The sequence below is a fragment of the Mobula hypostoma genome, chromosome 3 (genome assembly GCF_963921235.1).
Source record: "Mobula hypostoma chromosome 3, sMobHyp1.1, whole genome shotgun sequence".
Lineage (NCBI taxonomy): Eukaryota > Metazoa > Chordata > Chondrichthyes > Myliobatiformes > Myliobatidae > Mobula > Mobula hypostoma.
Genome location: NC_086099.1, coordinates 152661769 through 152688241, shown reverse-complemented (window position 1 = coordinate 152688241; position 26473 = coordinate 152661769). Strand labels below are relative to the sequence as shown.

Genomic DNA, 26473 nt, shown 5'->3' with positions numbered 1-26473 from the left:
GGGCAAGCAATGAATATTCCATCAAACCCTGAACTAGACTAAGTAGAATGCTGTGTAGATTTGGGTGCCCCAACATCAAACATTTGAATAGCAGCAGGTTATTATGACCTGCTGAGTTTGTTCAGTCACTCAGTAAGATCCAGAATCTGAATATTGTATATCCAAGGCCGAGATAAACTTTAATTCAGCTTCCGCAGTTCTAGGGATAAAAACGCTAGATTCTTAACTCTTTCTCAGTTTCATCTTAAACAAGTGAGACTTTATTTTAAAAATTATGCTTTTTTCTAATTTCCCTGAGCACACTGAGAATCTTGGGTTAAATAAAATCCTTTCCTCATCTGTTTCTTTGTAAGATAAAGCAATTTTTGAGAGGAACAGATTCCATGAACCTTCCCTAAACTCTGTAAACAAGGGAGTGTGTGTGTGTGGTTTAATAAAGTAATTGTAGAATGATTTCACATAGAATAGTCACTAAGCACTTATTTTAAAATTACTTCCATTAAAGATTAGAATAATTTACTTACACATTTGCTACATATTGCAGAGCTGTATTTGGCAAGAATAGCTGAGACAGATCTTTTTTTAGGGCAGAATTTAGTTTCATTTCCTCATTTCATATCATTGCTGATCTGATACAAGTTTTTTTAAAACTTAGTTTCTTCTAGTATAAAAGAATATGGAGTGTGGCAAAACTAATCCTCCAAAACGTAAAACTGCATTTGTACAAGAAATGTATAAATAGTTACCCTGAAGCAGTAATAAAACAACTCATCCTCCACAGGTTAAAATTCATTTATTGCTTTTAATTTTCAACAAATCCCATTTAGCCTTGAGCATTAATCTCACAGATTTACTAAAGATAACATTTATAATCCTTGTAGCTTTTATATTTAGTTTTGCACTTAGTAATTGAAGTGTTTGGTCCTACGATTCAGAAATAGTGGATTCAAAGTTACCTCACTGACTACACATGAAATTATTAAAAAGCAGGAATTGTCAATCCAGAGAGAAACAGAAAATCTAAGATTACCAATCTAATTACTCATGAACATATTGTACTGTTAATGACAAGTAGGAATGCAGTTGTAAAGAGCACCATGCTACAAGTAATTTTTCAAACAATTGTTTGGTTCAAAGTAAGACACTGTTGTTGATTTTTGTTTCAATTTAATGAAATACAGACAATTTGACTAATTTCTCCATATTGGTCTGAGTGGCAAAAGGTTTTTGAAACAAGGATTAATAGAAATATATTTTCAGAGTCATTTCTCATGATTACAATTTTATTTTGATTTCCATTCAACAGAAACCACTGATTGTAATAAGGTTAATGTTAAATGTAACTTCTACAACAAACAGTTCCATGTATCCATTAACATTACTGTCCCCTTAGTAAGGAGCCTTTCAAAAATGGTTCCAACAGAAAAAGCATCTAAATCATTAAAAGCAGCAGGTTATGCTTGACTGACAACAATGAAGGCATAGGTATGCCAAGAGCATTCAACAAGAACAGCTGGGAGTCGGGTCACCTCAACCAATGTAAGGATTTAGATGAGAGGACTTCAACAGTACCAAATAACAGAGTAAGCCACAGAGCTTCACTGAGTGGAGAAACAATACTACCGGCTCTGCTGGTTGAAGGGATAACTGGCAAAGATGTGCTCTGAATATGCTATGAATGTTGATATGCTCTGGCAACAACCAGTCATTCTGAAATAAATCTAAAGTTGGAAAAATACGGTGGGCAAGTATATAAATCACGCCTAGTAAACAGTGGGGTGAGTGAATTTTATTTTAAATAAAATAAAGAATTTGAGGTTGCTTCTTTGGTAATGAAAAGGACTTATGTAACATTGCATTTGACATTTCAAAATAACGACGAAGTATCATTGCAGTACACTTATTATTTTAGCTCACAAAATGTTAGCCATTTTAAAAATATTTAATTGTTTACATGAAGAACTTTTCATGTTGTCAGCTAAATTTCCGCCATTTCTGCCAGTCCAAAGAATCCCCTCATCTCATCTCCAAGATGGATCCCACTCTTTCTGCGATACCTCTGTTTTCCTTCTGGTCCAAAATTCCACCTGCCCTTTTGCTGGCCATTTCCACTACCGTTCATTTCACCTTAAACCTTAACAAGAGCCCCAAACTATCCTGCCGTATTGTTGTGATTTACCTGCGCCAGCTATTGAAAGGAATATTGTTTTCAATCAGTGTGTCTGATTGCGACTACAATAACACCGCAATTACATTCCAGTGTTGCAAGTTTCATTATGCTAAACTGCATATATAGCGATATAACTGTTCTTCGAAGGCATCTGTAGAAAATGTTTGGAGTACTCGAGTTCTGCCAGCGGCTCCCATTTTTGCCCGTAATTCAGGGGTCCTGACAATTTTCTCCATGGCTTCAGCGAAGCAGCTGGGTGACGGCTCACACAGGAAGCCGGTGACCCGGTCCTGGACTGACTCCAATGGCCCTCCCGAATTGGCGGCGATGACCGGGCGCCGGGTGTACATGGCCTCCAGAGGCACAATGCCGAAGTGCTCGTTGCTTGGGGTGTACAACACGCAGCAGCAGCGGCGAAGAAGCCAAACCTTCTGATCGTCCGTGAACGACCTGACGAAAGTCACATTGTCGGTCAGCTCCAACCGGGCCGCCAGTTCCTGCAAATCGCTGTAATATTCCACGTTTTCCTCCAGCCTCTTGTCGTAGCCGCCAGCCAGGACAAGGTGCACCTTCTGCCAGTCGGCCCAGGCCAACCTGGCGCGCAGGGCGTGTAAGGCCTCCAGGCCCAGAGCCAGGTTCTTCTTCCGCTCGAACCGGTTGATGGAGAGGAAAATGAGCTCCTTATCAGGAAGCAGCGGGGTGTCGAAGCCCGTGGGCTCCCGGTCCAAAGCGGCGAAGTTCAGCGACGGGTACAGCACGTCGAGCTCCAGGTGGGCCAGCGACTTGAAGGTGCGCTTGAAGACACCGGCCGTGAACTTACTATTGACGACTATCTGGTCCGCCAGGCCGGTGGTGACCTCCTCCAGCCAGTCGAGGGGCCGCCGGTACAGCCGCTTGACTGCGGTCCGCCTGTGGGTCAGCAGCAGGTCGGGGAAGTGGCAGTAGAAGAAGACTCGCTTCGGGCGCCGGCACAGCTTGAGGACGGGCAGGCAGGCCGAGACCTGGTCGCAGAAGACCACATCGAACTGTTCGCCGCTCAGGAAGACCAGGTAGAAGGCGACGAAGAGCATCCGCAGGACGGCGCAGATGGCGTGCCCGCGGCCCAGCACACTGCGGGGCAGCCAGTCGCCGGCGCACTGTACCCGCAGCTCCGGGTCCAGGCTCTCGCTGAAGCAGCGCGCCGGGTCGTGGTGAGCCGTCCAGATTTGCACCTGTAAGCCGCGGCGGCGCAACGCCAGCGCCGCGTCCAGCACCAGCCGCTCAGCCCCGCCGATGCCCAGGTCGGGGTGCAAGAATACCACACTCACCATGGCCGGCCAGCCGGCACTCGGCCCGTCTCCCCCTGCAGCCCGGGGGGTCCTCAGCCGACTACGCTGTCCTCAGCGGAGCCTGAGGAAAAATAAAGGACCATTGCCACAAGTGCCGAGGCGCTGTGAAACGAGTGTCTTGCATACAGATTAAATTATTACACGCTGCACTAAAGTAGTCAAGATTAAAAAAACCGGATACAGAGAAAATGCAGGCAAAGGGATAATAAAGAGCAAGTCATAACGAGGTTGATTATCCTGTACATACTATAAATTCAATGAAGTTACAGGCGAACAAGTTTAAAAAATATGACTGATGTGATTTTCCCCTTAATGTTTAAATGTATTTTTCTAATTTGATTGCTCAGGCGACGTGAAGGCTCCCAGGCAGAGGCAGGGGTCCTGATTAGTGAGTCGTGGCCACTTTCGGCAGCTTGCTTTCGGGCGGTCCGGATCGGGTCGTCACTCGTACACCGTGTGAGGGAGCCGGGCTCCGACAGACAGCGACGTTATCATGGTTTGTGGACTTCCAGAACGGGGTATCTCTGGAGACGCGGTCTGTGGGTCGGCCAGAATCCCGGGGAGGGGGTGGCAAAACCTGCCTTAACGGATAGCAGACAGCCGGAACAGGCAGGGCCTTCACTTCTCCCCAGCAGGGAACAGTGATTTCGGGGCCTCCCCGAACCAACCGCTGTCCGGCTTATAGAAGTGATTTCCATGTCTTTCTCAGCCGTTTGTATACCTAGGGGGGAAACGAACGTGTGTTTCTGACGTCTTTTTGTTTAGGTAAACTGATGAAGAAACTTGGTTGCGGTAATGCCACGTCAGCAATAGCAAGCATCTAGATGTCCTTTAGTGCATTTTATTTATCCACAGTGTGAACATTGTCAATTGAATAACTCGCGAAATGAAGGGAACTTAGTGTTTGATTGTAAATGTGCGTGTATTTTATTATCTCTGTGCGTTCTTGTATTTGTAATAGGTTTCTTGTTCTGGGGAAGGGATCTGCACAGTTATATTTCGTGACTCAACTAATATTGAAGGTGTGGTTCTATCTTGGTCTTGAACAAGTAACTTTGACTGACAATCATTGCAATACAGAGTACTATACCATTAGACAAACCATCTTTTGGAGGAGACATTTTCTTAGTTGCTCAGTGTAAAATGAGAAACAGCGTGCAATAAGGTGATCTTGTAGCTGTTGTTCTTGCATGCCTGTTCTATTTTGAGTGCTGGCATGTAGTTTATTTTTAAAACAAAAAAGCTAACTAGGATCACATTTCATATTTAATTTACTATTTCCTTGAGGAAATATATTAAAATAAAGCCTGTCTTTGTTATGTGAAGTAAAACAGACGATGTGCTCCAAGAATGTAGATCAACATTAACTTCCACTTAACAATACAAAGTGATTACTTAATTTAACTGGATGGAGTTGTAAGTCTTAACCTTGCAAACTATGGCAATTCACAGTTTCAAATAGGATGGATTAATTTATTTTGATTAAACACAAGACTCAGTGTTGGTTGCTGAAGGTTTTCAGCATCTGCAGGACCTTGTGTATTTTGCGTGTTGCTCAGTTTATTTTGATTATTCAGTTTCCCTCCATGACTGTTACTTGTTAGACCACTTTATTCACAACTTCGGTAGAAAAGGAACACTGTACTTTTAAGAGATGATGGAAACCTACTATACTAGGAGGTTAGATTTTGGATCTGCATTATTATTTACTGTCTATAAATGGCAAGAACATTTTACTCTCTTTGTGCTAATACCTTGCTTTGACCCTTTCAGCCTGGACCAGCGGCAAGTGCAACAAATGTTGGTGCCTCCAGCCGATCACCTAGTAAAGCAGTGGCTCCCCGGGCTGCTGGTGGTGGATCCACAGTGAGGCAGAGGTAAGTAGTTTTGAAATAATATTACTTACAACATCAACCTGATGGCATAAATATCAATTTCTCTATCCTTTTTTTTCCTCCCCCTCCCTTTTTCCTCTTCCCACTCTGGCCTTTTACCTCTTCTCACCTGCCTATCACTTCCCCCTGGGTCCGCTCCTTCCCTTTCTCCTATGGTCCATACTCCTCTTCTTTCAGATTCATTCTTCTCCAGCCCTTTGCCTTTCCCACCCACCTGGCTTCCCCTATCACCTTACAGCTATCCTCTTTCCCCTTCCCCCACCCTTTCATTCTGGTGTCTTCCCCCTTCCTTTCCAGTCCTGAAGAAGAGTCTCAGCCTGAAACATCGACTGTTTATTCATTTCCATAGAGGCTGACTGACCTACAGAATTCCTCCAGCATCTTGTGTGTGTTGCTTTGACTTCCAGCATCTGCAGAGTTTCTCACATTTACATTTAATTTTGAGTTCAGAATTGATAGTTATGGTGACTCAAGAAACAGAAACTTTGTCTTGGAAAGAGTTTACCAGAAACTTTGTCTTGGGAAGAGTTTACCAGGTGTACAGAGGAACAGGTTAAAGATTGTGCTCAAAGCCTCCTGAGAGAAATACAATATTCCCACTGACCTCTTCAATCTTAGGCCCATAACTGCTCAATGTGGAAGAGGAGCAGTTGCGATGATATTAAGAACCTCAAAGCAGATCATTTCACAAACTATATGCCTCCTGCCCTATCAGTTGCTGCCTGCCTATTTGTACAAGCATCTGTGGTTCCCACACTGATTTGATCAGCTACTTCAAAGCTCTCAAAATCAGACAATTATGCTCAATCTAGGGACTGCATCAAAGAATAAGGAGCAATTAGTATTTTGTCATAAATGTGAGAAACAGATTAGTAAGATTAAAGATTGCATTATGTCATTGTAAATGTATTTCACTAAAATAATAAAACCCGTGGGCTGAATAGGAGGCATTATGTTTCCTTAAATAAAGATTGACTTAATAGTACTTACCATAAAATCTCTGCTTCAAGACTGTGCTGAAGTAAGTGATTTCAGCAATGTGAAAGTATATTTATTTATTTAGCAATACTGCGTGGAGTGGGCCCTTCCAGCCATACTGCCCCAGCAACCCCGCAGCCTTGATTAATCCCAACCTAATCACGGGACAATTTACAATGACCACTTAACCTATCTGGTACCCCTTTCGACGGTGGGAGGAAACTAGACCTCCCAGAGAAAACCCACACATTCCATGGGGAGGACGTACAGAATGACGCCGGAATTGAACTTAAGAAAGCCCCGACCTCTAGTATTGTTGTGCTAACCGCTACACTACAATGATGTCCACATATATCTTTTGATGACACCAAAAAGCAAAAATCTGTGCTTCCATTAACAATTGCTGTCATCTGATTAGGTGGAATTATACATGGGGATATCTGATGTGGAAAGGTTGGTTCTAATTATGATTGTGACCATGGTCTGCTTGCATTATTTTGGCTTGCACACAAGTATTTAGACTGAGTGATGGATGTTTGCCGACATTTGTGGAAAGTACTGCATTAATTCAACTGGGAAACCTTTCATACTCACCTCATTTGGGAAGAATCTGGCCCACTGAGGTTTTTTATCGTGTGTTCCTGTCTTTGGACTGACTAATAGTCAAATCAATATGCAGTTACTTTTTTTGTGTCTCTTCATATATTGGGCTAGGCAGACTGGTTTGTAATATTGTGGAACTGAATTGAGAGACTAAAGCTTTTCTAAAGTATTAGGCAGACAAAACTAAACATTTCAGTTGGTGTTATGAAACAGTTAAATATGACTGGCAGTATGCGCTTTCCTTCTGAGGAATATCAAATTGTGAAACAGTTACTGATAGGTCAGTGTTTCTCCGTGTCACTGACTTCTTCACAATACCATAGTTTATAACTAGATTTAATGTATCATATTTGAATAATTCTTAAATATTTAAATGAGCAAATTGTGATACATTAATATTTATTCTGGATAGAATCAACCAAATGTATTGTTACTGATGTATGTTGTGAATTTTGTTTTGTGGCAGCAGTGCTAGATCAAAATTGGTGGAAGGTGCAGTAAGTAGAGCAAAAGAGGAATAGTGAAATAGTGTTCATGGACCATTCAGAAATCCGGTGGAGGAAAGTTGTTCTTAAAATATAGGGTGTGTTTTTTTCTGGCTCCCGTACCTCCTTGTTGGTAGTAATGAGAAGAGGGTATGTCCCAGATGGTGATTGTCCTTTATAATGGATGTGGCCTTCTTGAGGCACTATATTTTAGTTGTCCTGAATGCTGGAAGAGTTAAAAATTAACATTTATTTGTTTTGCTTAGTGCTGCTGTTGATGGGGGGGAGGGGTGAGAGGGACATTTTGAAGATCAAGATAGGAGGAAAAATAAACCAGTTTTATGTAGTTCAATTTCTGCAGGTTAGCGCTGCCATCAGCTGTTGATCTAGATTGCTTTTTAACATCCAATTGTAACAACGTTAAGGTTAGACTTTAAAATATCTATAGCATTTTCAACTCAAATTTTTAAAAAGCTAATTTTATTCAATTTTGGATTGCTGTTTATTATTGCACCTTGTTGCCATGTTAACATCATTAGTATTGTATGTTGAGATTGAGTTCTTTTGTGTTTGTTGCTCTTAATATTGCATTGTCAAACATTGCACATTTCAAGTGCTATTCATCAATTTTGAATCCAAGAAGGCATTTTCTGTGAGTTAAGGAATTTTGACACCCTTGTCATTTAAGAGCTTCAATGTCAGAATACATTGAAGATTTACATGACAACTAGTTGTTAAAAGATGCCTTTTTTTGTTTCATTGGATAATTGAAATGGCCTTTACATACAGTATGACCCTGTAATTTGGGGTATTGCTGCTGTAGTTGTTTCTGGCTATTTAATCAAAGAATTTATTGTGCCTTTCTGCAATAAAGTCAGGTCAGATTCAACTAGTATGCTTAGAAATTGAAAAAGCCACAAGCTTAACTTTATGCTTGCACTTTTTCTTCCAATGTGGGGAGCAGTGCGATTCTGAAAGGTTTGACCTGTTAATTGAATATCCATTGGATACCTAGTATGGGCAGGATGGGTTGATTCAACCCTGCTTTTGCGTTCGGAATGAAGCCAATGTAGAAACTGTAGATTATTTCCCTAATAAGGCAGGTAATGCTTGAAGGGATGAGAAGTTTAATTTTTAAGACCATCCTCAATGTTTTTTCTCCACTACTTAGTTGCCAGGGATTTCAAGGACTCATTCAGGACGGAGACACAGGAGACTGCAGATATTGGAATCTGGAGCAAAAACAAACTTATGGAGGTACTTAGCAGGTCGGGCAGCATCTATGGAGGCGAAGGAATGCTCAACGGTTTGAATTGTGACAATACATCTGAGCATTAGAGTTACTGACCTTTTGGATTTCTCCAGCAGTTTGTTTTTTGGGTCATTCAGAAAGGTGTTGATCAGATTCTGTCCATCTGGTATCAGGCATGTGGCTGATGCTGTCTGCCGATTCAGCCATGTTAAATGTAACTAGAGTTTCCCAATGCAGGATGTTAACCTGGGTCAGGATGTGATTGTGGTTAACTTAGCTCTGCCATGGAGTTGAAGGATTTCGAGGGAAACATCATTGATGTTTCTTTTCAATGCACTGAAGTGCTTGCTGTCATTTAACAAGGTTGCAGAAGCATGTAGGAAATATTCTGTGCCAGGTCTGGGGTTTTGACCTTGGAATACCCTTTTCTGCAGTTGAACAAAAGCTGCATGAAGGTGATGGTGGTAATTTTATAACGTATTGCTTTTTTGTCCTTGGTCATTCCTGCTCAACGATGCCTCAGCAGCTCCTTAAAATAAGATTTAAGGGCCTTCAGGTGGGAGTTGAGTGGAGTGAAAGTTCAAATCTGAAGCACCTCAGTGCATTTGTCCCTCAAGGATAAATACACTTAGCCACTTTATTAGGTATACCTGCTCCTTAATGCAAATATCTCATCAGTCAATCATGTGGTAGTAACTCAATGCATAAAAGCATGCAGTGGTCAAGAGGTTCAGTTGTTCAGACTAAACATCAGAATGAGCAAGAGACATGGTCCAGATGACTTTGACCATGGAATGGTGCTAGATGGAAGTGGTTTGAGCATCTCAGAAACTGCTGATCTTGGATTTTCACGCAGAGCTGTCTTTAGAGAAAGGTTTGAAAACAAAAATACATCCCCTGGGGAGCAGTCCTGTGGGTGAAAGCTCCTTATTGATGAGAGGTCAGAGAAGCATGGTCAGGCTGTTCGAGGGAGAGATGCACGCACGCACACACGCAGGCATCTATGGAAAATGGTACAGTTGATGTTTTGAGCCGAGACCCTTCATCAAGACTGGAGACAAAAAGCTGAGGAGTAGATTTAAAAGGTGGGCGGAGGGGAGAGAGAAACACAAGGTGATAGGTGGAGGAGGAGGGATGAAGTAGAGCTGGGAAATTGATTGGTGAAGGAGATACAGGACTGGAGGAGGAGGAGTCTGATAGAAGAGGACAGAAGGCCATGGGAGAATGAAAAGGCGGGGGGAGCATCAGAAGGAGGTGAAGGACAGGCAAGGAGATAAGGTGAGAGAGGGAAAGGAGGATGGAAAATGGTGAAAGAGGGTGGGCAATACCAGAAGTTCAAGACATCGATGCTCATGCCTTCAGTTTGGGGGCTACCCAGACAGAATATAAGATGTTGTTCCACCAACCTGAGTGTGGTCTCATCACAACAGTGGAGCAGGCCATGGATACACATGTCGAAATGGGAAGTGGAATTAAAATGGGTCGTGATGAGGCCACACTCATGCTGACAGAACGACACCTTATATTCCGTCTGGGTAGCCTCCAACCTGATGGCATGAACACCAATTTTTCAAACTTCCAGTAATGCCTCCTTCCCCCCATCCCCTCACCATTCCCCATGCCTTTTTCCCTCTCTCACCTTATCTCCTTGCCCACTCGTCCCCTCCTTCTGGTGCTCCTCCCCCTTATCTTTCTCCCATGGCCTTCTGTCCTCTTCCATCAGATTCCCCCTTTCTCCAGCCCAGTATCTCTAATCAATCAACTTCCCAGCTCTTTACTTCTCCTTCCCCCTCCAGGTGGCACCTATTAGCTTGTGTTTCTCTCTCCCCTCCCCCACCGTTTTACATCTACTCCTCAGTTTTTTTTCCTCCAGTCCTGACAAAGAGTTTCGGCCCAAAACGTCAACTGTACTCTTTTCCATAGATGCCTGCTGAGTTCCCCCAGCATTTTGTTGCTTGGATTTCCAGCATCTGCAGATTTTCTCTAGTTTGAGACTGTTCAAGCTGATAGGAAAGCAACAGTAACTCAAATAACCACACATTACAATAGTGCTGTGCAGAATAGCATCTCTGAACTCACAACTCATCGAATCTTGAATCTTGAAGGGCATGAGCAGCATAGTGGTCACTTAATTAGGTACAGAAGGTACCTAGTGGCCACTAAGTGTGGGTCTTTGTAAATGTTGTTAATTTAACAATTAATTTCTGCACTCTGCAATTGTTCTGTACTGCAGAGTTGGCGGAACTTGGATATGGTTGGGCCATCTTGCATTACCTTTTAATGTTGATTGACGTGTCATTATTTGCATCCTGAAGCATTCTCCAGAATTTGTGGAGGTAATATGTTGATGCTTTAGTTTCACAGGCTGTTACAATGCTTGTCACAATATAGAGAACTTCACATTTTGCCTACATATTGATTCTTTCTGAGAATTTTGCTATATTTAAAAAGAAGCGACTGCATTTCAAAAGTATTTCATTGGCTTCAAGACATCTTGAGGTTATGAAACTGCCATCTATATGCAGATCTTTACTTAACAGCAGCAAATTTTGATGTAAGGGAAGAACAGGGATTAAGTCCTGAGGGCTATCACTCGTTAGGTCTCCTGTCTACAGAAGTGGTGCTCCATCCTGCATTAGTGATACTGATCCTGTTAAAGTAAGTGGAATTTCTCAGCTAAATGGCAGAAAGAGATAAAATAGCCCTTATTGGATCTGACAATTGCTGTCTGATGCATCTGCCTGGGATTGAAGATAATGTAGTTATTTAGATCCCAGGGGAATACTACAGACCCAGTTTGTTGCCATCTTTTACAGGATTCGTAACAGAGGCATGGCTTTAACTTTTAGTTTGTATTTACCACTCCACTCTTCCCCACCCCGCCCCGCCATCCTCTCTACTGCAGGGATAGTTTTTGGTATAGCAACAAAGAGTGAAAGTTAGATGCTACAGATTATAGAAATCTAAAGTGAAAGCAAAATATTGCAAAAGCACTGCTAGTTAGGTGGGATCTGGTAATAGGAAAGCAGTTAACATTTCAGGTTAGAGACTGGTCAGAACTGGGAAATAGAGATTTATATAGAAGGCAAACACGAGGAAATCTGCAGATGGTGGAAATTCAAGCAACATACATAAAAGTTGCTGGTGAACGCAGCAGGCCAGGCAGCATCTCTAGTAAGAGGTACAGTCGACGTTTTGGGCCGAGACCCTTCGTCAGGATTAACTGAAAGAAGAGCTAGTAAGAGATTTGAAAGTGGGAGGGGGAGGGGGAGATCCAAAATGATAGGGTAAGACAGGAGGGGGAGGGATAGAGCCAAGAGCTGGACAGTTGATTGGCAAAAGGAATATGAGAGGATCATGGGACAGGAGGCCTAGGGAGAAAGAAAAGGGGGGGGGAAGCCCAGGGGATGGGCAAGGGGTATAGTGAGAGGGACAGAGGGAGAAAAAGGAGAGAGAGAAAAAGAATGTGTGTATATAAATAAATAACGGATGGGGTACGAGGGGGCCTGTAAAGATGAAGCCACACTCAGGTTGGAGGAACAACACCTTATATTCCGTCTGGGTAGCCTCCAACCTGATGGCATGAACATTGACTTCTCAAACTTGCGTTAATGCCCCACCTCCCCCTCATACCCCATTCTTTTTCTCTCTCTCCTTTTTCTCCCTCTGTCCCTCTCACTATATCCCTTGCCCATCCTCTGGGTTCCCCCCCTCCCCCTTTTCTTTCTCCCTTGGCCTCCTGTCCCATGATCCTCTCATATCCCCTTTGCCAATCACCTGTCCAGCTCTTGGCTCCATCCCTCCCCCTCCTGTCTTCTCCTATCATTTCGGATCTCCCCCTCCCCCTCCCACTTTCAAATCTCTTACTAACTGTTCCTTCAGTTAGTCCTGACGAAGGGTCTCGGCCTGAAACGTCGACTGTACCTCTTCCTAGAGATGCTGCCTGGCCTGCTGCGTTCACCAGCAACTTTTATGTGTGTTGCTTTATATAAAAGGGATATTTTAAGTTGTAGAGAAGGTGGTGAGAAGGATGGAGAGACATTGTAATAGAATAAAGTCAGGTCAAATGGGGTGAATGGGCAGTAATTATGTGTCACAAGACTGGAGATCATGCTTTAGTGGACAATTGCTACTCCCTTTTCCCACTCCATCCATTACCACTGCCAGCTTCTTTCCGTATTTTTAATACTGTTTCCTTCATTAACAGCATTGGACCCAGGATCAAGTTGTGTCAAGCCCTAATGTTACTGATGCTACTTCCTTTCATTTCATCCCTTCTTGCCCAATCAACATGGGAAATCACATCTTGTATGTTCAAGATAGTTTAGAGTGGGGATTGAATGGAACTTCCTCAAACCTGTCGCTACTGTGTGATATGTAAAGATATCCCCATTCTGCATTGCTGTCTTTCCATTTTTGTACATGTATAGCTTTTAACAAAGCTTTAATTTTTACCCAGTTCAGAGAAACGAAGCAGTATTCTATGTGTAATTTATTTTTGTATATTTTCAGCTGTGATTTTGTAATTAAAAGTAAATGGAATTATAAATATATATTCTATCAGAAATTATTTTGATTGTATCGAAATTACTATAATCTTTGGTAAAAGATACATGTGAATACCTTTGCTGTAGTAATTGAAAGATGACAATGTGATGTGGAGCTTATTTCTCTCTTCCCTCCCCAAACTCCCCTTTACCTCCCCAGGAAAGCTGCCAATAGTGCAGTGAGCCGAGCTGGTCGAACTACCTCTACGGGTACAGGGGGAATGTGGCGATTCTATACAGAGGATTCTCCTGGGCTTAAAGTGTAAGTGCATGTTCTGGACACTGAATCACAATAGAGCAGGGGTCCCCAACCTTTTTTGCACCGCGGACCGGTTTAATATTGACAGTATTCTTGCAGACCGGCCGACCGGGGTGGGTGTTCAAGTAGGATTAAACTCACCTCAACATGTCTTTTATAGTTAGGGTTGCCAACTTTCTCACTCCCAAATAAGGGACAAAAGTAGCAGTCAAATCCTGGGACACTTTACCTCAGGCAAGACTACCATGACCATGAAGTCTTGTGCGGGCACCTGTGTGCACATGCGTGACGTGTGCTTGTGATATGCGCATGTGCGCATGCGCGTAACGTGCCGATTTTTTCCCCCCACAAATCGGTTTTGTCTTAATCTTCCCAACTACACTGTACATACATTATTTCTACTTTATATAGGCTGTGTATTTATCATATCATCCCTGCTTTTACTATATGTTAGTGTTATTTTAGGTTTTATGTATTATTTGGTATGATTTGGTAGGTCATTTTTTGGGTCTGGGAATGCTGAAAAATTTTTCCCATATAACTTAATGGTAATTGCTTTTTCGCTTCACACCATTTCTGCACGAAAGATTTCATAGGAATGCTCTACCTTAGCAGGGGAAATACGGGACCAGGGCAGTCCCGTATGGGACAAACTAATTTAGCCCAATATACGGGATGTTCTGGCAAATACGGGACAGTTGGACACCCTATGTTCAAGTTCAGCAGTGGGTGTGACAGGGAATGAGGAAAGGTGCAGCTGACTCATATCGTTTCCTCACGGCCCGGTAGCACATGGTGGTTGGGGACCGCTGCAATAGAGTGTTCATCCTTTAGCTAAGTAAGATTGTATTGTCTGAAAGTCTGCTTAAGTATGTTAGTAAATATTCTAATATCTATAAAGTCCTCTTCATTTTTCATTATCCATTTTGCTTTTCTTTAATCATGAAACAATGATTGCTGATACCATGAGCATGTATTTGTTTAGAATTGGCATTTGAAGCTGATGTCATGGTCCTTTTTAATAGTAAAAGGATCCAGTTTAATAGGAGTATCTCTCATTGATTGGTAATTTACAATCCAGGGTTTGTTTAACTATATTTCATAATCATCTTTTAAATTTGCATTGTACTGCATATTTCCCCTCTGAAACTGAAAATTAAAAAAAATATGATCTTCATTTCTACTTCGTTTTTTAAAACACACAATGATGGAAGTGTTGCCATGTGATTTTTGCTGTTCTGAGAAAGCTGAAAATTTTCAGTTGATCAAAATGGAAGCCATGCTTGAAGTGGAAACAATTGGGATGTGTTTTTATTAGTAATAAGTTGATAAATCATTTGTTTTTAATAGGGAGGGTGAGGTAACTAGAATGTGATCCTATGGTTAATCCGCTATGAGGGAAATCTTGAATTCTTCCCTGAGATCTGTCAATTCCTATTTCCATGAGGGTGACTTACTTATGGCTACATTGTGTGAAATGTTTCATTTGGAAGGTTTATCAATGTAATATTTTTAATACATATGAAAGAGGAAGGAGGAAAATAGTTCTTCAGTGACAGATTTTGGTACTTTCTGTAAGTTTGAGGTAGACATGTATGCTCTTGAACAGTTTGTAATATGAGACTGCAAAAATCTTCAGGCTATTAATTTGCTGTTGTGGTTTTACATAGAGCAGGCATGGACTAGAATGCAAAGGGCCTTGTGCTCTTCCTGTGCTTCTATTAAACCTGTATATTACAATATACATACTGACTAATAATACATTTAGGATTAAAGGTTTAAAAAAAACACGAATGGTGGGGAGTCATAAATGGAACTAAAAATTTAGAAGTAGGTCTAATCAGGCACTGAAATTGAAGCCAACGTAGGTTAGAGTGATAACATTGAACGACAGGGCAGGGTTGAGGTCCCTGGTAGTCTATTCATATTTCTATTTCTTTCTACTCTTATTTTACTGTATTTAAAATTGCCATATCTATTTTGAGGTTTAATTTGATTTAGTTTTCAATATTTACACGTTAATCTACTTTTTTGTCAGTCCTTTTCTTCCTTATTGATGAGCAGGTTTTCCCTACGCCTTGATTTCAGTCTTCCATATGAATCGTATACCGTGATCATAGTTTGGCCTAATAATATTGAGATTATTGTGGATAATATTAAAATATCTTAACATTTATTATGTAGAACAGTATGGGAGGACATCATACTTTACAGGGAGAGGTTGGCCAGGCAAGGTCTTTAGTTCTTGAAACACAGGAGAATGAGAGGCAGCCTTATAAAGTGTTTAAAATTCTGAGAGGCTGTTGTAAGTGAAGAAACAGGTTCAGTAGGTCTCAAAGGCAAGGACTCTGGACACACAGTCCTGGTAGTAGAAGATTTTGTTTACTGAAGGCAAACGTGGGGAAATGGCAACAGAAGCAACACGCACAATTTACGGCAGTTGTGGAAAAGTTGGATTGGCAATAAAACACGTGGACAATTATAACAAACGTGGGAAAATTGCGTGGGAACAAAGCGTGCGCGCACCCCCACACCCCCAAGGGAAAAGTCAATATGATACCTGCCACCCCTTGACTCTGTGCAGGCACGGCTCTATGCTATTAGGGACAATAATCAACGCTCCCAACCCTATTCAATGCATAGCTTACCATCAGTTTCTCCAGCGCCGTTCCATGGTTCTCAGCCTGGAGTGAAGCAGGGTGGTCCCTCAGAGATGGCAAAGAGAGTGAGTCCAGCACACGTGGCACCCTTTTAGTGCAGGAGGGCTGGAGGGTCTAGCCCAGGTAATTCACAGGGGACGGGGGGCAATGGCTCTATGCCTGCAGAGTTAAACTGCAAAGACCAATTGCCCGAGGCCAAGTACAAGGCTAATTAAGGGGGCCAATGGTTAGGTGTGCATTGATGGGTGAGGAGGGGGTCAAACCTTGATTAGCAGCTGGCATGTCTTCTGACCAGGTAGTGGGTAGTGCTGTCTCGACCCCTCCAATACAGAGGCATAGATAAAGTGGATGATAACTGTTTTTCCCCCAGGGTAGAGGAGTCCATAACTCAGGGGCAGAGATTTTGGGCAAGAAGGGTAAGATTTAGAGGGACCAGAGGGGCAACTATTTCACGCACAGGATGGTGAGTATGTGGAATGAGCTGCCAGAGAAAGGGTTGTGGCAAATACAATATTATTGTTTAAGAAACTTAATTAGTCAGTGGATGTTGTTTACTTGGATTTTTAGAAGACCTTTGACGAGATGCCACACATAAGGCTGGTTAACTACGGGAAAGATATTAGCATAGACAGAAGATTAGCTGACTGGCAGGAGGCAAAGTGCAAATAAAGGGGAGGTTTATGGTTGGCTGCTGGTGACAAATGGTGTTCCACAGGGTTGGTCGGATTTGACAAGTGTTGGGAATGCTTTTCATGTTATGTCATTGATTTCAATGATGAAATTGATGGCTTTGTAGCCAAGTTTGTGGATGATATGAAAATAGGTGGATGTGCAGCTAGTCTTAAGGAAACAAAGGAGTCTACAGAAGGACTTGTACAGATTAGGAGAACGGGCAAGGAAGTGGCAGATGGAATATAGTGTCGAGAAGTGCATGTTCATGTAGTTTGATAGAAGGAATAAAGGTGTAGATTATTTTTTTAACGGGGAAATAATTCAAAATCAAAGGTGCAAAGGGACTTGGGAGTCCTCGTGCAGGATTCCCTAAAGGTCAACTTGCAGGTTGGGTCATCGGTAAGGAAGGCAGATGCAATATTAGCAATCATTTCAAGAGGACTAGAATGTAAATTCAAGGATGTAATGCTGAGACTTTATAAGGGATTAGTCAGACCACATGGAATATGAGCAGTTTTGGGCCCTTATCTAAGAAAAGATGTGCTGGCATTGGAAAGCGTATGAGGAGTGTTTGATGGCTTTGGGCCTGTATTCGCTGAAGTATAGAAGAATGAGGGGATCTCATTGAAACTTACAAATATTGAAATGCCTAGATAGAAACGATGTTTCCTGTAGTGATGGAATCGAGGACCAGAGAGCACAGCCTCAGAATTGATTTAGAACAGAGATAAGAGATTTCTTTAGCCAGAGAGTGGTTAATCTGTGGAGTTCTTTACCATGGATGGCCATGGATGCCAAGTCATTGCGTATATTTAAAGTGGAGCTTGATAGGTTCTTGAATAGTCAAGAGTCAAAGGTTAGAGGAAAGTGAAAGAATGGGATCTATTCTCCTTTTCCCTCTCTCACCTTATCTCCTTGCCCATCGCCTCCCTTTTGTGCTCCTCCCCCGTTTCTTTCTTCCATGGGTTTTTTGATCTCTTCTATCAGACTGCCTCTTCTCCAGTCCTGTATCACTTTCACCAATCAACTTCCCAGCTCTTTACTTCATCCCACCCTCTTCAGGTTTCACCTATCAACTTGTGTTTTTCTCTCTCCCCTCCCACCTTTTAAATCTGGTCCTCAGCTTTTTGTTCCAGTCCTGCCGAAGGGTCTCGGCCCAAAATATCGACTGTACTCTTTTTTTCCCATAGATGCTGCCTGGCCTGCTGAGTTCCTCCAGCATTTTGTGTGTGTGCTGCTTGGATTTCCAGCATCTGCAGATTTTCTCTTCTTGTAATAAATCAGCTATGATGAAAAGGCAGAGCAGAATCGATGGGCCAAATGGCTTGAGTCCTGTGTTATGGTCTAAGATGAACTTGGATAGGTTCTGGAGGGATACAGGCTGAACGCAGGAAACTTAGGATTAGCTAGATGGACAATGTGGTTGGCATGGACTCGGGCTAAAGTATCCATTCTGTATTTCTCTATAACTCACCCTTTGAATCAGGAGGTTTTACTGCAATGTGCTTAATGGTGATGGAGACTGTTGACACCCTTCTCTGGCTGCATATTTTGCCCCAGATACCTCTTTGGCAACAAGCTCAACTGAGATTGGGAGACAGCAGTTAGCATCATATCCAGTAAGAGGCAGTCAGAGAGTCTAACTTATCTGGGCATTTGTCAACACAAAGAGTAAGTGATGCTAAGCCAGTGCTCATTGCCTGGAAGCAGACGTAAGGAGCATGTTTTGGCGCTAAGCGACACCAGTAGTTGCACATTGCCTCAGTGGCAAGGAGATCATGATCTATTGTTGCAACAGCACTAGCAAAGAGCTGGGGTTTTCGCCAGTTCCCAGCTTGCAGTCCAAGAAGATGTCTCTTTTTTGTGTTAAAATACAGGTGGGTACATACTGGACCAAGAGCGTCATATTGAATCAACACTCTCCAAAGTAGTATGAAGCAAGGGACTGATGTATTAATGCTGAGTCTTCTAACACTCAGCAAAATCCAAACTACCTAGGCATAGTATTAAAGTATTTAACTACTTAGCCTAACAGTGAATAGTGTAAATAAAAGTTAGAAACAATGTAACAACTCAGATCAGCAGAATCTGTGGAATGCAAAGGTGGATTTGCAGCTGTTGACAGGCTCTCGTGTTCTTGCATTATATTTTCAGTGAGCTATTTTTCTGATTCTTACTGGCAAAGCACTTTATTGATTTTAAGATCTCCTGTATCTGAGATATTGCATGAATGAGCATCAAACAGCTGTAACTAGCAATTCTACAAGTAAATCTTGCAACTTATTTTTACTCCTTCCCTGCAATGAGCACTGTCAACGTTAAAAAGAACAGCTGTTTCAGGTCTTTGGTATTTTTAATTGAAAGTTTGTTGAAGGCAGCACAGTGTGACTAGTCTACTTTCAATATGGCCTTTTGATAATGGAAGCTATTGTTAAATACATAGGCTTGATTTTTGAAATGATACTCTTTTAAAAATGTATTGGATACGATGTAAGATTAAATGTTGGTATTGCTTTATAAAAAAAAATGTGTTTTAAGATTGCAAAGGTGACCAAATGCTGATGAAAAGAGGAAACCTGCAGACGTTAAAAGTCTGAAGCAAAAACAAAATACTCAAAATATTTCACAGATTAGTCAGCATCCAAGGAGAGGAAAAAATAATGTTTCGGTTGACGACCTTTCATCAGAACTAGAAAAGTGAAACAAGCATGTTTTAATTCGGCGACAGAAAGGACTGACAAGTATAAAGGGAATGTATGTGATAGAGTGTAGATAAAAGTTATCCAGATTAGAATTACATTAAGTGCCATCTGAACATAATTGCTGAGTGAATTTAAGAGTGAGGAACAAAATTGCATGCTGCAAATGAGATGCAGAATACAATAATTATTGGAAAACTGAAATAAAACAGAGTTCTGGGAGTAGGCAGCAGATCAGGTAAAATTTGTGCAGAGACAAACAAATTGAGTTAGTTTTACAAGTGGGTAATCTTGCATCAGAGCTCCAGATGAGCTGTGCCTTAAAACTTACGTTGGTTTTTGACGGACCAACAGAACAATGTGGGAGGCCAAATACAGTGATCAGAGTGGGATGGACAGTTAAACAGACTGGAAGCTCAAGGTTACCTTTTAAGGTATTTTGTTAAGTGGTCATTGAGAATGCATTTTATTTCTTCAGCGTCGAGGAGATCACGTCATAAACATGAAATGCAATGTACTAAATTGGTAAATGTAATTCAATTGCTACCTCACTAGAAGGACTCTGGGTGCCTAAATGGTAAGAAGGGAAGAGGTAAAAGGCAGGTATTACATTTCTTGCAGTTACATGGAAAAGTGCCTTGAGAATTAACAATAAATCAATTTTTGCAATTATGCAGATCAGTTATTTTGTACGCACTATAATCTGTCGAATATTTAATTTTTTTTTATCCTTGGAGGACTTTGCTCTTCAACAGATCATTGGCGCCATTGGTAAACCAGTGCATTTTAGGAAGTTACCATGCAACATTAAATTAATATGTTAATTTAATAAATTTCTAATTAAATGATCGGCATTGCAGGATGCCAAGTATATGGGAGACTTGCATAAGCATATTACTTTTTAACTTGACAACTAAATTGCAGCATAATTACAAATAAATGGCATTATTATTTTGCATTTTGAACTTCATAACCATGCAGTAGGTTATGATTGGGGCAGTAACCTGCTCAATGCAGCCTTGAATGTTTCAAAGAAATAAAAGTGGGATGTTCTGCAAGGTGATATTTAGTAATGTCGTTTTGATGAGCTGAAAAAAAAAACAACTGTCTCCAACTCCTACATTTAGTGACCTTTTATATTTGGTGGTTTAACTTTTTTTAAGTGAATTGTCTTGTACGTGATGCCTGTCTTTGGCTTATAGTGAGATTTATTCAGTGATAAGCTAATGAAATTGTGCCACACCATTTTTTTTTCAATGAGATGGAGTGGATAGTTGAAAATCCATGGCAAGAAAGGGAAGTCCATGGCATGTCTGTTAGTCATTCTGACTCAGGAACATTTACTGTGCCTTTCACAGAGCAAAAACTCTGGGGGGAAAAAAATCAGTCACTCTGCTACATTATATACTGCATTTTGCACTGCATTGTGACGATAGCGATTGATGATGGGAGTTTTTACATATTTATTTACAGGCCTCCATTGATGTTGTAGAATCAGTTTTGTAGAAGAGCATTTCAGATGAGCCTCAGGTGGCAGAGATGGAGGGAAGATGTACGAGGAATAGCTTTTCTAATTTTAATTACATAAGTAGGGAGATTTCACTCAGTTTGCTGTAAACAAAGCCTCATATAATTAAGGGACAGTTATTGAATATGAAATATATTAGTTTATGGACTTTGGTGATAAGGGAATGAATTTTTATAACTTTCGGTACTTTCCATGGCTTTATTGTAACTTTAGAGCAACATGTCCATGTTGGGGTTGGGAGGGTGGGGGAGGCAGCACCTACTCATTACAATGGAACTATTTTGCTTATACAGTGCATTCCAGTTAATTGGTCCATTGGTTAATTAGGTTAGCCACTTACTTTGGACAACTCTTAAAGAACAAAAACAGAAAGAGAAAATATCCACGATTCCCTTTGTTTATTTGGGATACTATGCCACTTAATTGGGACTGTTGCGAATAGTTTTTACCAAGCATCAGTCACATCACTTGTGTGATATTAGACACTACACCTTGCTTAGAGTGAACAGTTTTTTAACAGCATTAGTTACGTGTTTGTTTTTTTAAAAAAACAATGATTTCTGTCACTGATAGTTGGCAAGAAATAAGCATTAAGACAAATCAGAACTGTTTTGCTCACCGTTTCAAGCACTGAGGCTTGGCAATGTCAGAAATGGCCGGGAGTGAAAATGAAATAATTTCACACCTCAAGTTAGGAACATCAAAGAATTTGAGGGTCGGCAATCATCTTGAATGTTACAATGAAAATGAAGATTTGGAGGATGCAAGCATTGGAAGTAATGTATGAAAGCAGTCCTTTATCTACACTAGGGGTGCTTGCACTGATTTTATTCCTTTACTGTCAATCATTGCAGCTTGCACTGAATGAATTCCTCTGTAAATAACTATTAGGAACCAATACCCAGTTTTATAGTACTGTATTAGTGTTCACTTTGTTCTGCATTTCATTTAAATACATAGTTTGTTACCCAGTTGAATAGTTTTTAATACATTTTTAACTATTTTATTGAAACTTCGGGTAATCAGTATCAGAATCACTTTATTGCCAGTATGTAAAACATACCAGGAATGATTGTAGTTCGGTGCCAAGCATAAAACAAAGGACAATACCATAACAGATAACACAATAGCAACCAACAATTTATAGGATAATAGTGCAAGCAACCATGAGCAATCACTTAGCAGAACAGTCACATGTGCAAGTGTCAATAATCAAACTTAAATGCATATCAACAGAACAAGGAGAGCAGGAAGCTGAATAGCTACAGGAAAGATGCTTTGGAGATAACATGTAGTCCTGGTGGTGATGGACTTGTAGTGTCTCACTGATGACAATTTGGTGAATAGGTGACTGCTAGGATGGGTGAAGTTAACAGTAATTTTTTCAGCTCCTTTCTTCGCTCTGGTAATGAACACATCTTTTAATGTTGGTAGCTGACAGCCAGTAGTCTTCTCTGGATGACTCACATCCTGGATTTAGAGAGGGAGGAGGCAGCGGGAAACCAAACATCCAAATGTGTCCCAATCCATGGTTTCCAGAATTGAGCGAAATTCTTGTATTCCAGATTAAATCTCACCAATATCTCTACTTCGAGATCAACAACTAGTTTTAAGTTGACAAAAATGTCGTTTGAGTATTGTAAAAACTAATTCTATTTATATTACAGATATTAGGACAGGTGACCAACAATTTGGTTAAAGTGATAAATTTTCAGGAGCAACTTTGATGAAGAGTGAAGTGGAGAGATTTTAAACCTAGATAGTTGGAGGCGTGGTAGTCAAGGTATGAAAGTTGTGGATGTGCAAAAGGCCAAAAAATAGAGTGGTGCAGTGAGATTTAGTGTTTTATGCTAGTTATTGAAATGGAAGAATGCCTATCAGTAACAAATTTTAAGTGTTGTTACCATTCACCAGGAATCATTGTAGTTCAAGCACAGGAGATAACAAGTACAGATAGCAGACAGACGGTACTGGAATTGAAGCACCAATGAGCTTCAATGAGTTTTGCATTGGGTGGAAAAGGAGAAGTCAGCAGGCACCTATGGAATAGTCAAGTCCATGTGGTTTTGGCAGCAGATCAGCTGAGGCACATGCAGAATCAGATTGGTTTAATATCACTGGCGTATGTTGTGAAATACATAATAAACTATGAATTACAATAAGAAATATATATATAAAATAAGTAGTGCAAAAAATGAGTTTACAAAGTAGTAAGGTAGTTTTCATGGGTTCATTGTTGAGAAATTCGATGGTGGACGGGAAGAAGCTGTTCCTAAAACGTTGAATGTGCATCTTCATGCTCCTGTACCACTTCTTGATGATAGCAATGAGAAGAGGGTATTCCTAGGTGTTGGGCTCCTTAATTATGGATTAAGGCTCCTTTTTGAGGCCTCGCTTTTTGAAGATGTCCTCCATGCTGAGGAGGTCAATGCACATGATGGAGATGGCTGAGTTTGCAACTTTCTGCGGCATCTTCCGATCCTGTGCAATAGTTCCTCCAAAATGAAGGAAACATTTTTAGGGGTACATTACCCTAATCTACCTAATATTAAATGTATCCTATATTCATGTAATCAGCATCTGTTCTGAAAGTGTTCTCTTTAAATTACCAGTTTCCTGTGATAATCATGCTTCAGTGGACTGATGTCTTTGTCATCAGTAAACATCAAAGATCTTTTCTACATGGCCCCAAAGTCTTATGAAGGTCTTCAACAGTAAATTTGTAAAATGTGTCTTTCTGGAGTGGAAAATTAGATGTATACGCCTTTAAATGTTACTTCCATCTCTCTGGTGGGATTATTTTTTGTTTCTGTCAATTTTAAGCATTTACTAAGTGGCTATATATACTCTTCTAGTGGGTGTCTGACTTCTGAGTTCATCTTAACTCATTTCAGTTTAGTAAATAATTTGGATAAGTGGCATCTGTTGCTCTTAAGGGTAGTATTATGTTCATTGAGTGTTGTCAGTATTTTTTTTTGAAGGTCAAATGGTAGCTTGGATTTGTACGTTAGTGATAGATGAGTTTATCAGCTTTGACTGTGTTTCCAAGAATATGCACTCATTGATCTGAGGCTTTCAATACCTTGTGTTTATTGTACTACACTTGGGAAATGAAACAGGAGCTTTATGTCAAAGTCCGTTCTTCATCTAATAACTTGATTAAGTCAGATGAGGTCAAGATCTAAAAAAAAACGTATCATTCACTGGTCAAAGCTGTGATTGTTTTCATTTTAAGATTCAGAATATATTTAATCAGTAACCATAACTTAAAGGAAGGGAGAGGGGGGAACATCGACTCAGACCATGAGAGGCCTGTGTCGGGCATTTTCATGCCTTACAAGGGGCAGATTTAATAAAAATTTTAATTAGAGCAAATTGTTTGAAGGTAAAAAGCAAACTAATAAATTTCACGTCAATTAAATGGTTTCTACTTGAATGTTTAGTTCGGAATTAGTTCAAAAGTCTGTTTATTTTTACACAGCTTTTTCTTTCATATTCATAATTCCAAGCTAGCTGTCATGTACAAGGACTTGAGTTTTAAATGCCTCCTTTGAATTTTTGCCTGGATCCATGGTTGTTTGTTCTTAGAATAGGAAATTGTGCCTGCTGACATCATTGTGTCATTGCATTTTGTCTGAATCCAATTTGTGCTCCATTCTGCTGCAATAGTTAATTATTGTGAATAAAATGAGAATGTGGGCATTTGAAAGGAAGAGAGCATGGAATTTGACATTTGATGCAGGCAAGATGTCTGAATTCCTATCTTCTGTGCTGGATAATTCTTTAAGTCACTGACTTTGGGTTTTGCTATTTTAAAATTTGCTTAGATAAAATCTGTTAATATTATGCTTAAATTCCTTACTAAACAAACATAAAAGAATATGAACTATCACAATAAGTTATAGTTAGCTGCATGATGCCAGCCTTTGTGTTCTAAAGCTGAAGTTGTTGTTACTTGAACTTTTTGTCATTGAGATTTATTTCAACTTTTTGAAAAGTATCTCCACTTCAGATAAATCACATACAACCAGAATTGTTCTGGTTCTGAAATGATCCAGTGGGATGAGGTTTAGACTTTTATATTTAGCCTCTTAAAATATAATGTCATAAGCTGTTGAGAATCATTATAGGACCATCTTTGTCTGTGGTTAGAATGTGGCCAAGATTTACTACTTGTGCAAAATATGCAATGTTGTGATAATTATTCCCTTTGTTATTGAGTTTTAATTAAATCTTGGTCTGGACACCTTAAGGCTTTGTGGCAAAGCCTGATTGTAAGCTAAAGTAAAGTAGTGTCAGAAGTGTAGATGGGTGCTCTTCACCTTAACTTCACAGGAGAAGGAAATGAAAGGAGAGCTATGAGATTGAGTTTCCAATTCAAAATTTGTCCAGGTTATAAGTATACAATATAAAAAAATTATCTAAAAGTCATTGGGTTTTAAGTTCATGTTTTATGTAATATTTTGTATGTCTATTTAGAAGGAGAAATGCCAACTTTTAAGTTCAGAACAATGCATGCCTTGTTCTAGATTCAACAAGTTTTACCTAAGCTGAGAAGGTTGAAATAAGTTGTACTTTATTCATAATGACAATGCAGGCTACTCTTGCTGCACCACTAGGTGTCTCTTTTGTCCCTTGGATTACTGTCATTACATTAATATTGGAAGTAAAAACAAGCTGTGTGTGTGCTATTAAATGTGCTTCTATTGATTTTTCTTCCTCTCTCTTCTCAGTGGGCCTGTTCCAGTGCTTGTTATGAGCCTACTGTTCATCGCTTCAGTATTTATGCTGCACATCTGGGGCAAGTACACTCGCTCATAGACCAGACCTCGGCAACTTTCTCCAGTGTCAACTTAATGTATTCATTCATCCTGGACCAAATACCTATTTTTATGAGAACTGATTTTTGACACATTACATCCTGCTTATGTAAATTAAAGTGAAGATCTTCTAAAGACTGCATGTGGCACCTCTTCTTTTACTTATTTCAGTAAGAAGTGTTTGATTTCTGAAGTCTTTGAAAGTGTCTTTTTGAACTTTGTTTTACATTTTTGTAAAACAGCTCACTGGTATTCTCCATTAAAGAAACAAGTCTTACTTATCTCTCTATTGTGTTTTTTTTTGGCATTAACAAACTCATTTACTTTGCATACCATGCTACAGATACATCTATGTGATGCATTTTGTAATATTTTGATAGTATAACACATGAAAAGGTTGCTTTTATTTAATCCATTAGCATTGTTAAATAATTCAGTCACTGCACCTTACTAAGATTTGTGTTAAAGGTACTCTGAACTGGATATCACAGAGGGATAAACATGAATCTTTTCTTCAAAGGATCTCAGTTCAATTCAAAGTAGATGAAAATATCCTTGAATTAGTTATCGGTTATTT

The 26473-nt window shown here is 40.3% G+C and overlaps 2 protein-coding genes across 2 annotated transcripts; one reads left to right on the top strand and one right to left on the bottom strand.

The window, feature by feature from the left end:
* Positions 1-780: 780 nt before the first annotated feature.
* Positions 781-3681, bottom strand: alg2 (ALG2 alpha-1,3/1,6-mannosyltransferase). Its single transcript, XM_063043902.1, has one exon. The coding sequence runs from the start codon at positions 3478-3480 to the stop codon at positions 2275-2277; it is 1206 nt and encodes a 401-aa protein (XP_062899972.1). The 5' UTR covers positions 3481-3681; the 3' UTR covers positions 781-2274.
* A 160-nt stretch (positions 3682-3841) lies between these two features.
* On the top strand, positions 3842-26173 carry sec61b (SEC61 translocon subunit beta). Its single transcript, XM_063043903.1, has 4 exons — positions 3842-3994; positions 5272-5375; positions 13419-13520; positions 25810-26173. The coding sequence occupies exons 1-4, from the start codon at positions 3992-3994 to the stop codon at positions 25895-25897; spliced, it is 297 nt and encodes a 98-aa protein (XP_062899973.1). The 5' UTR covers positions 3842-3991; the 3' UTR covers positions 25898-26173.
* Positions 26174-26473: the final 300 nt, after the last annotated feature.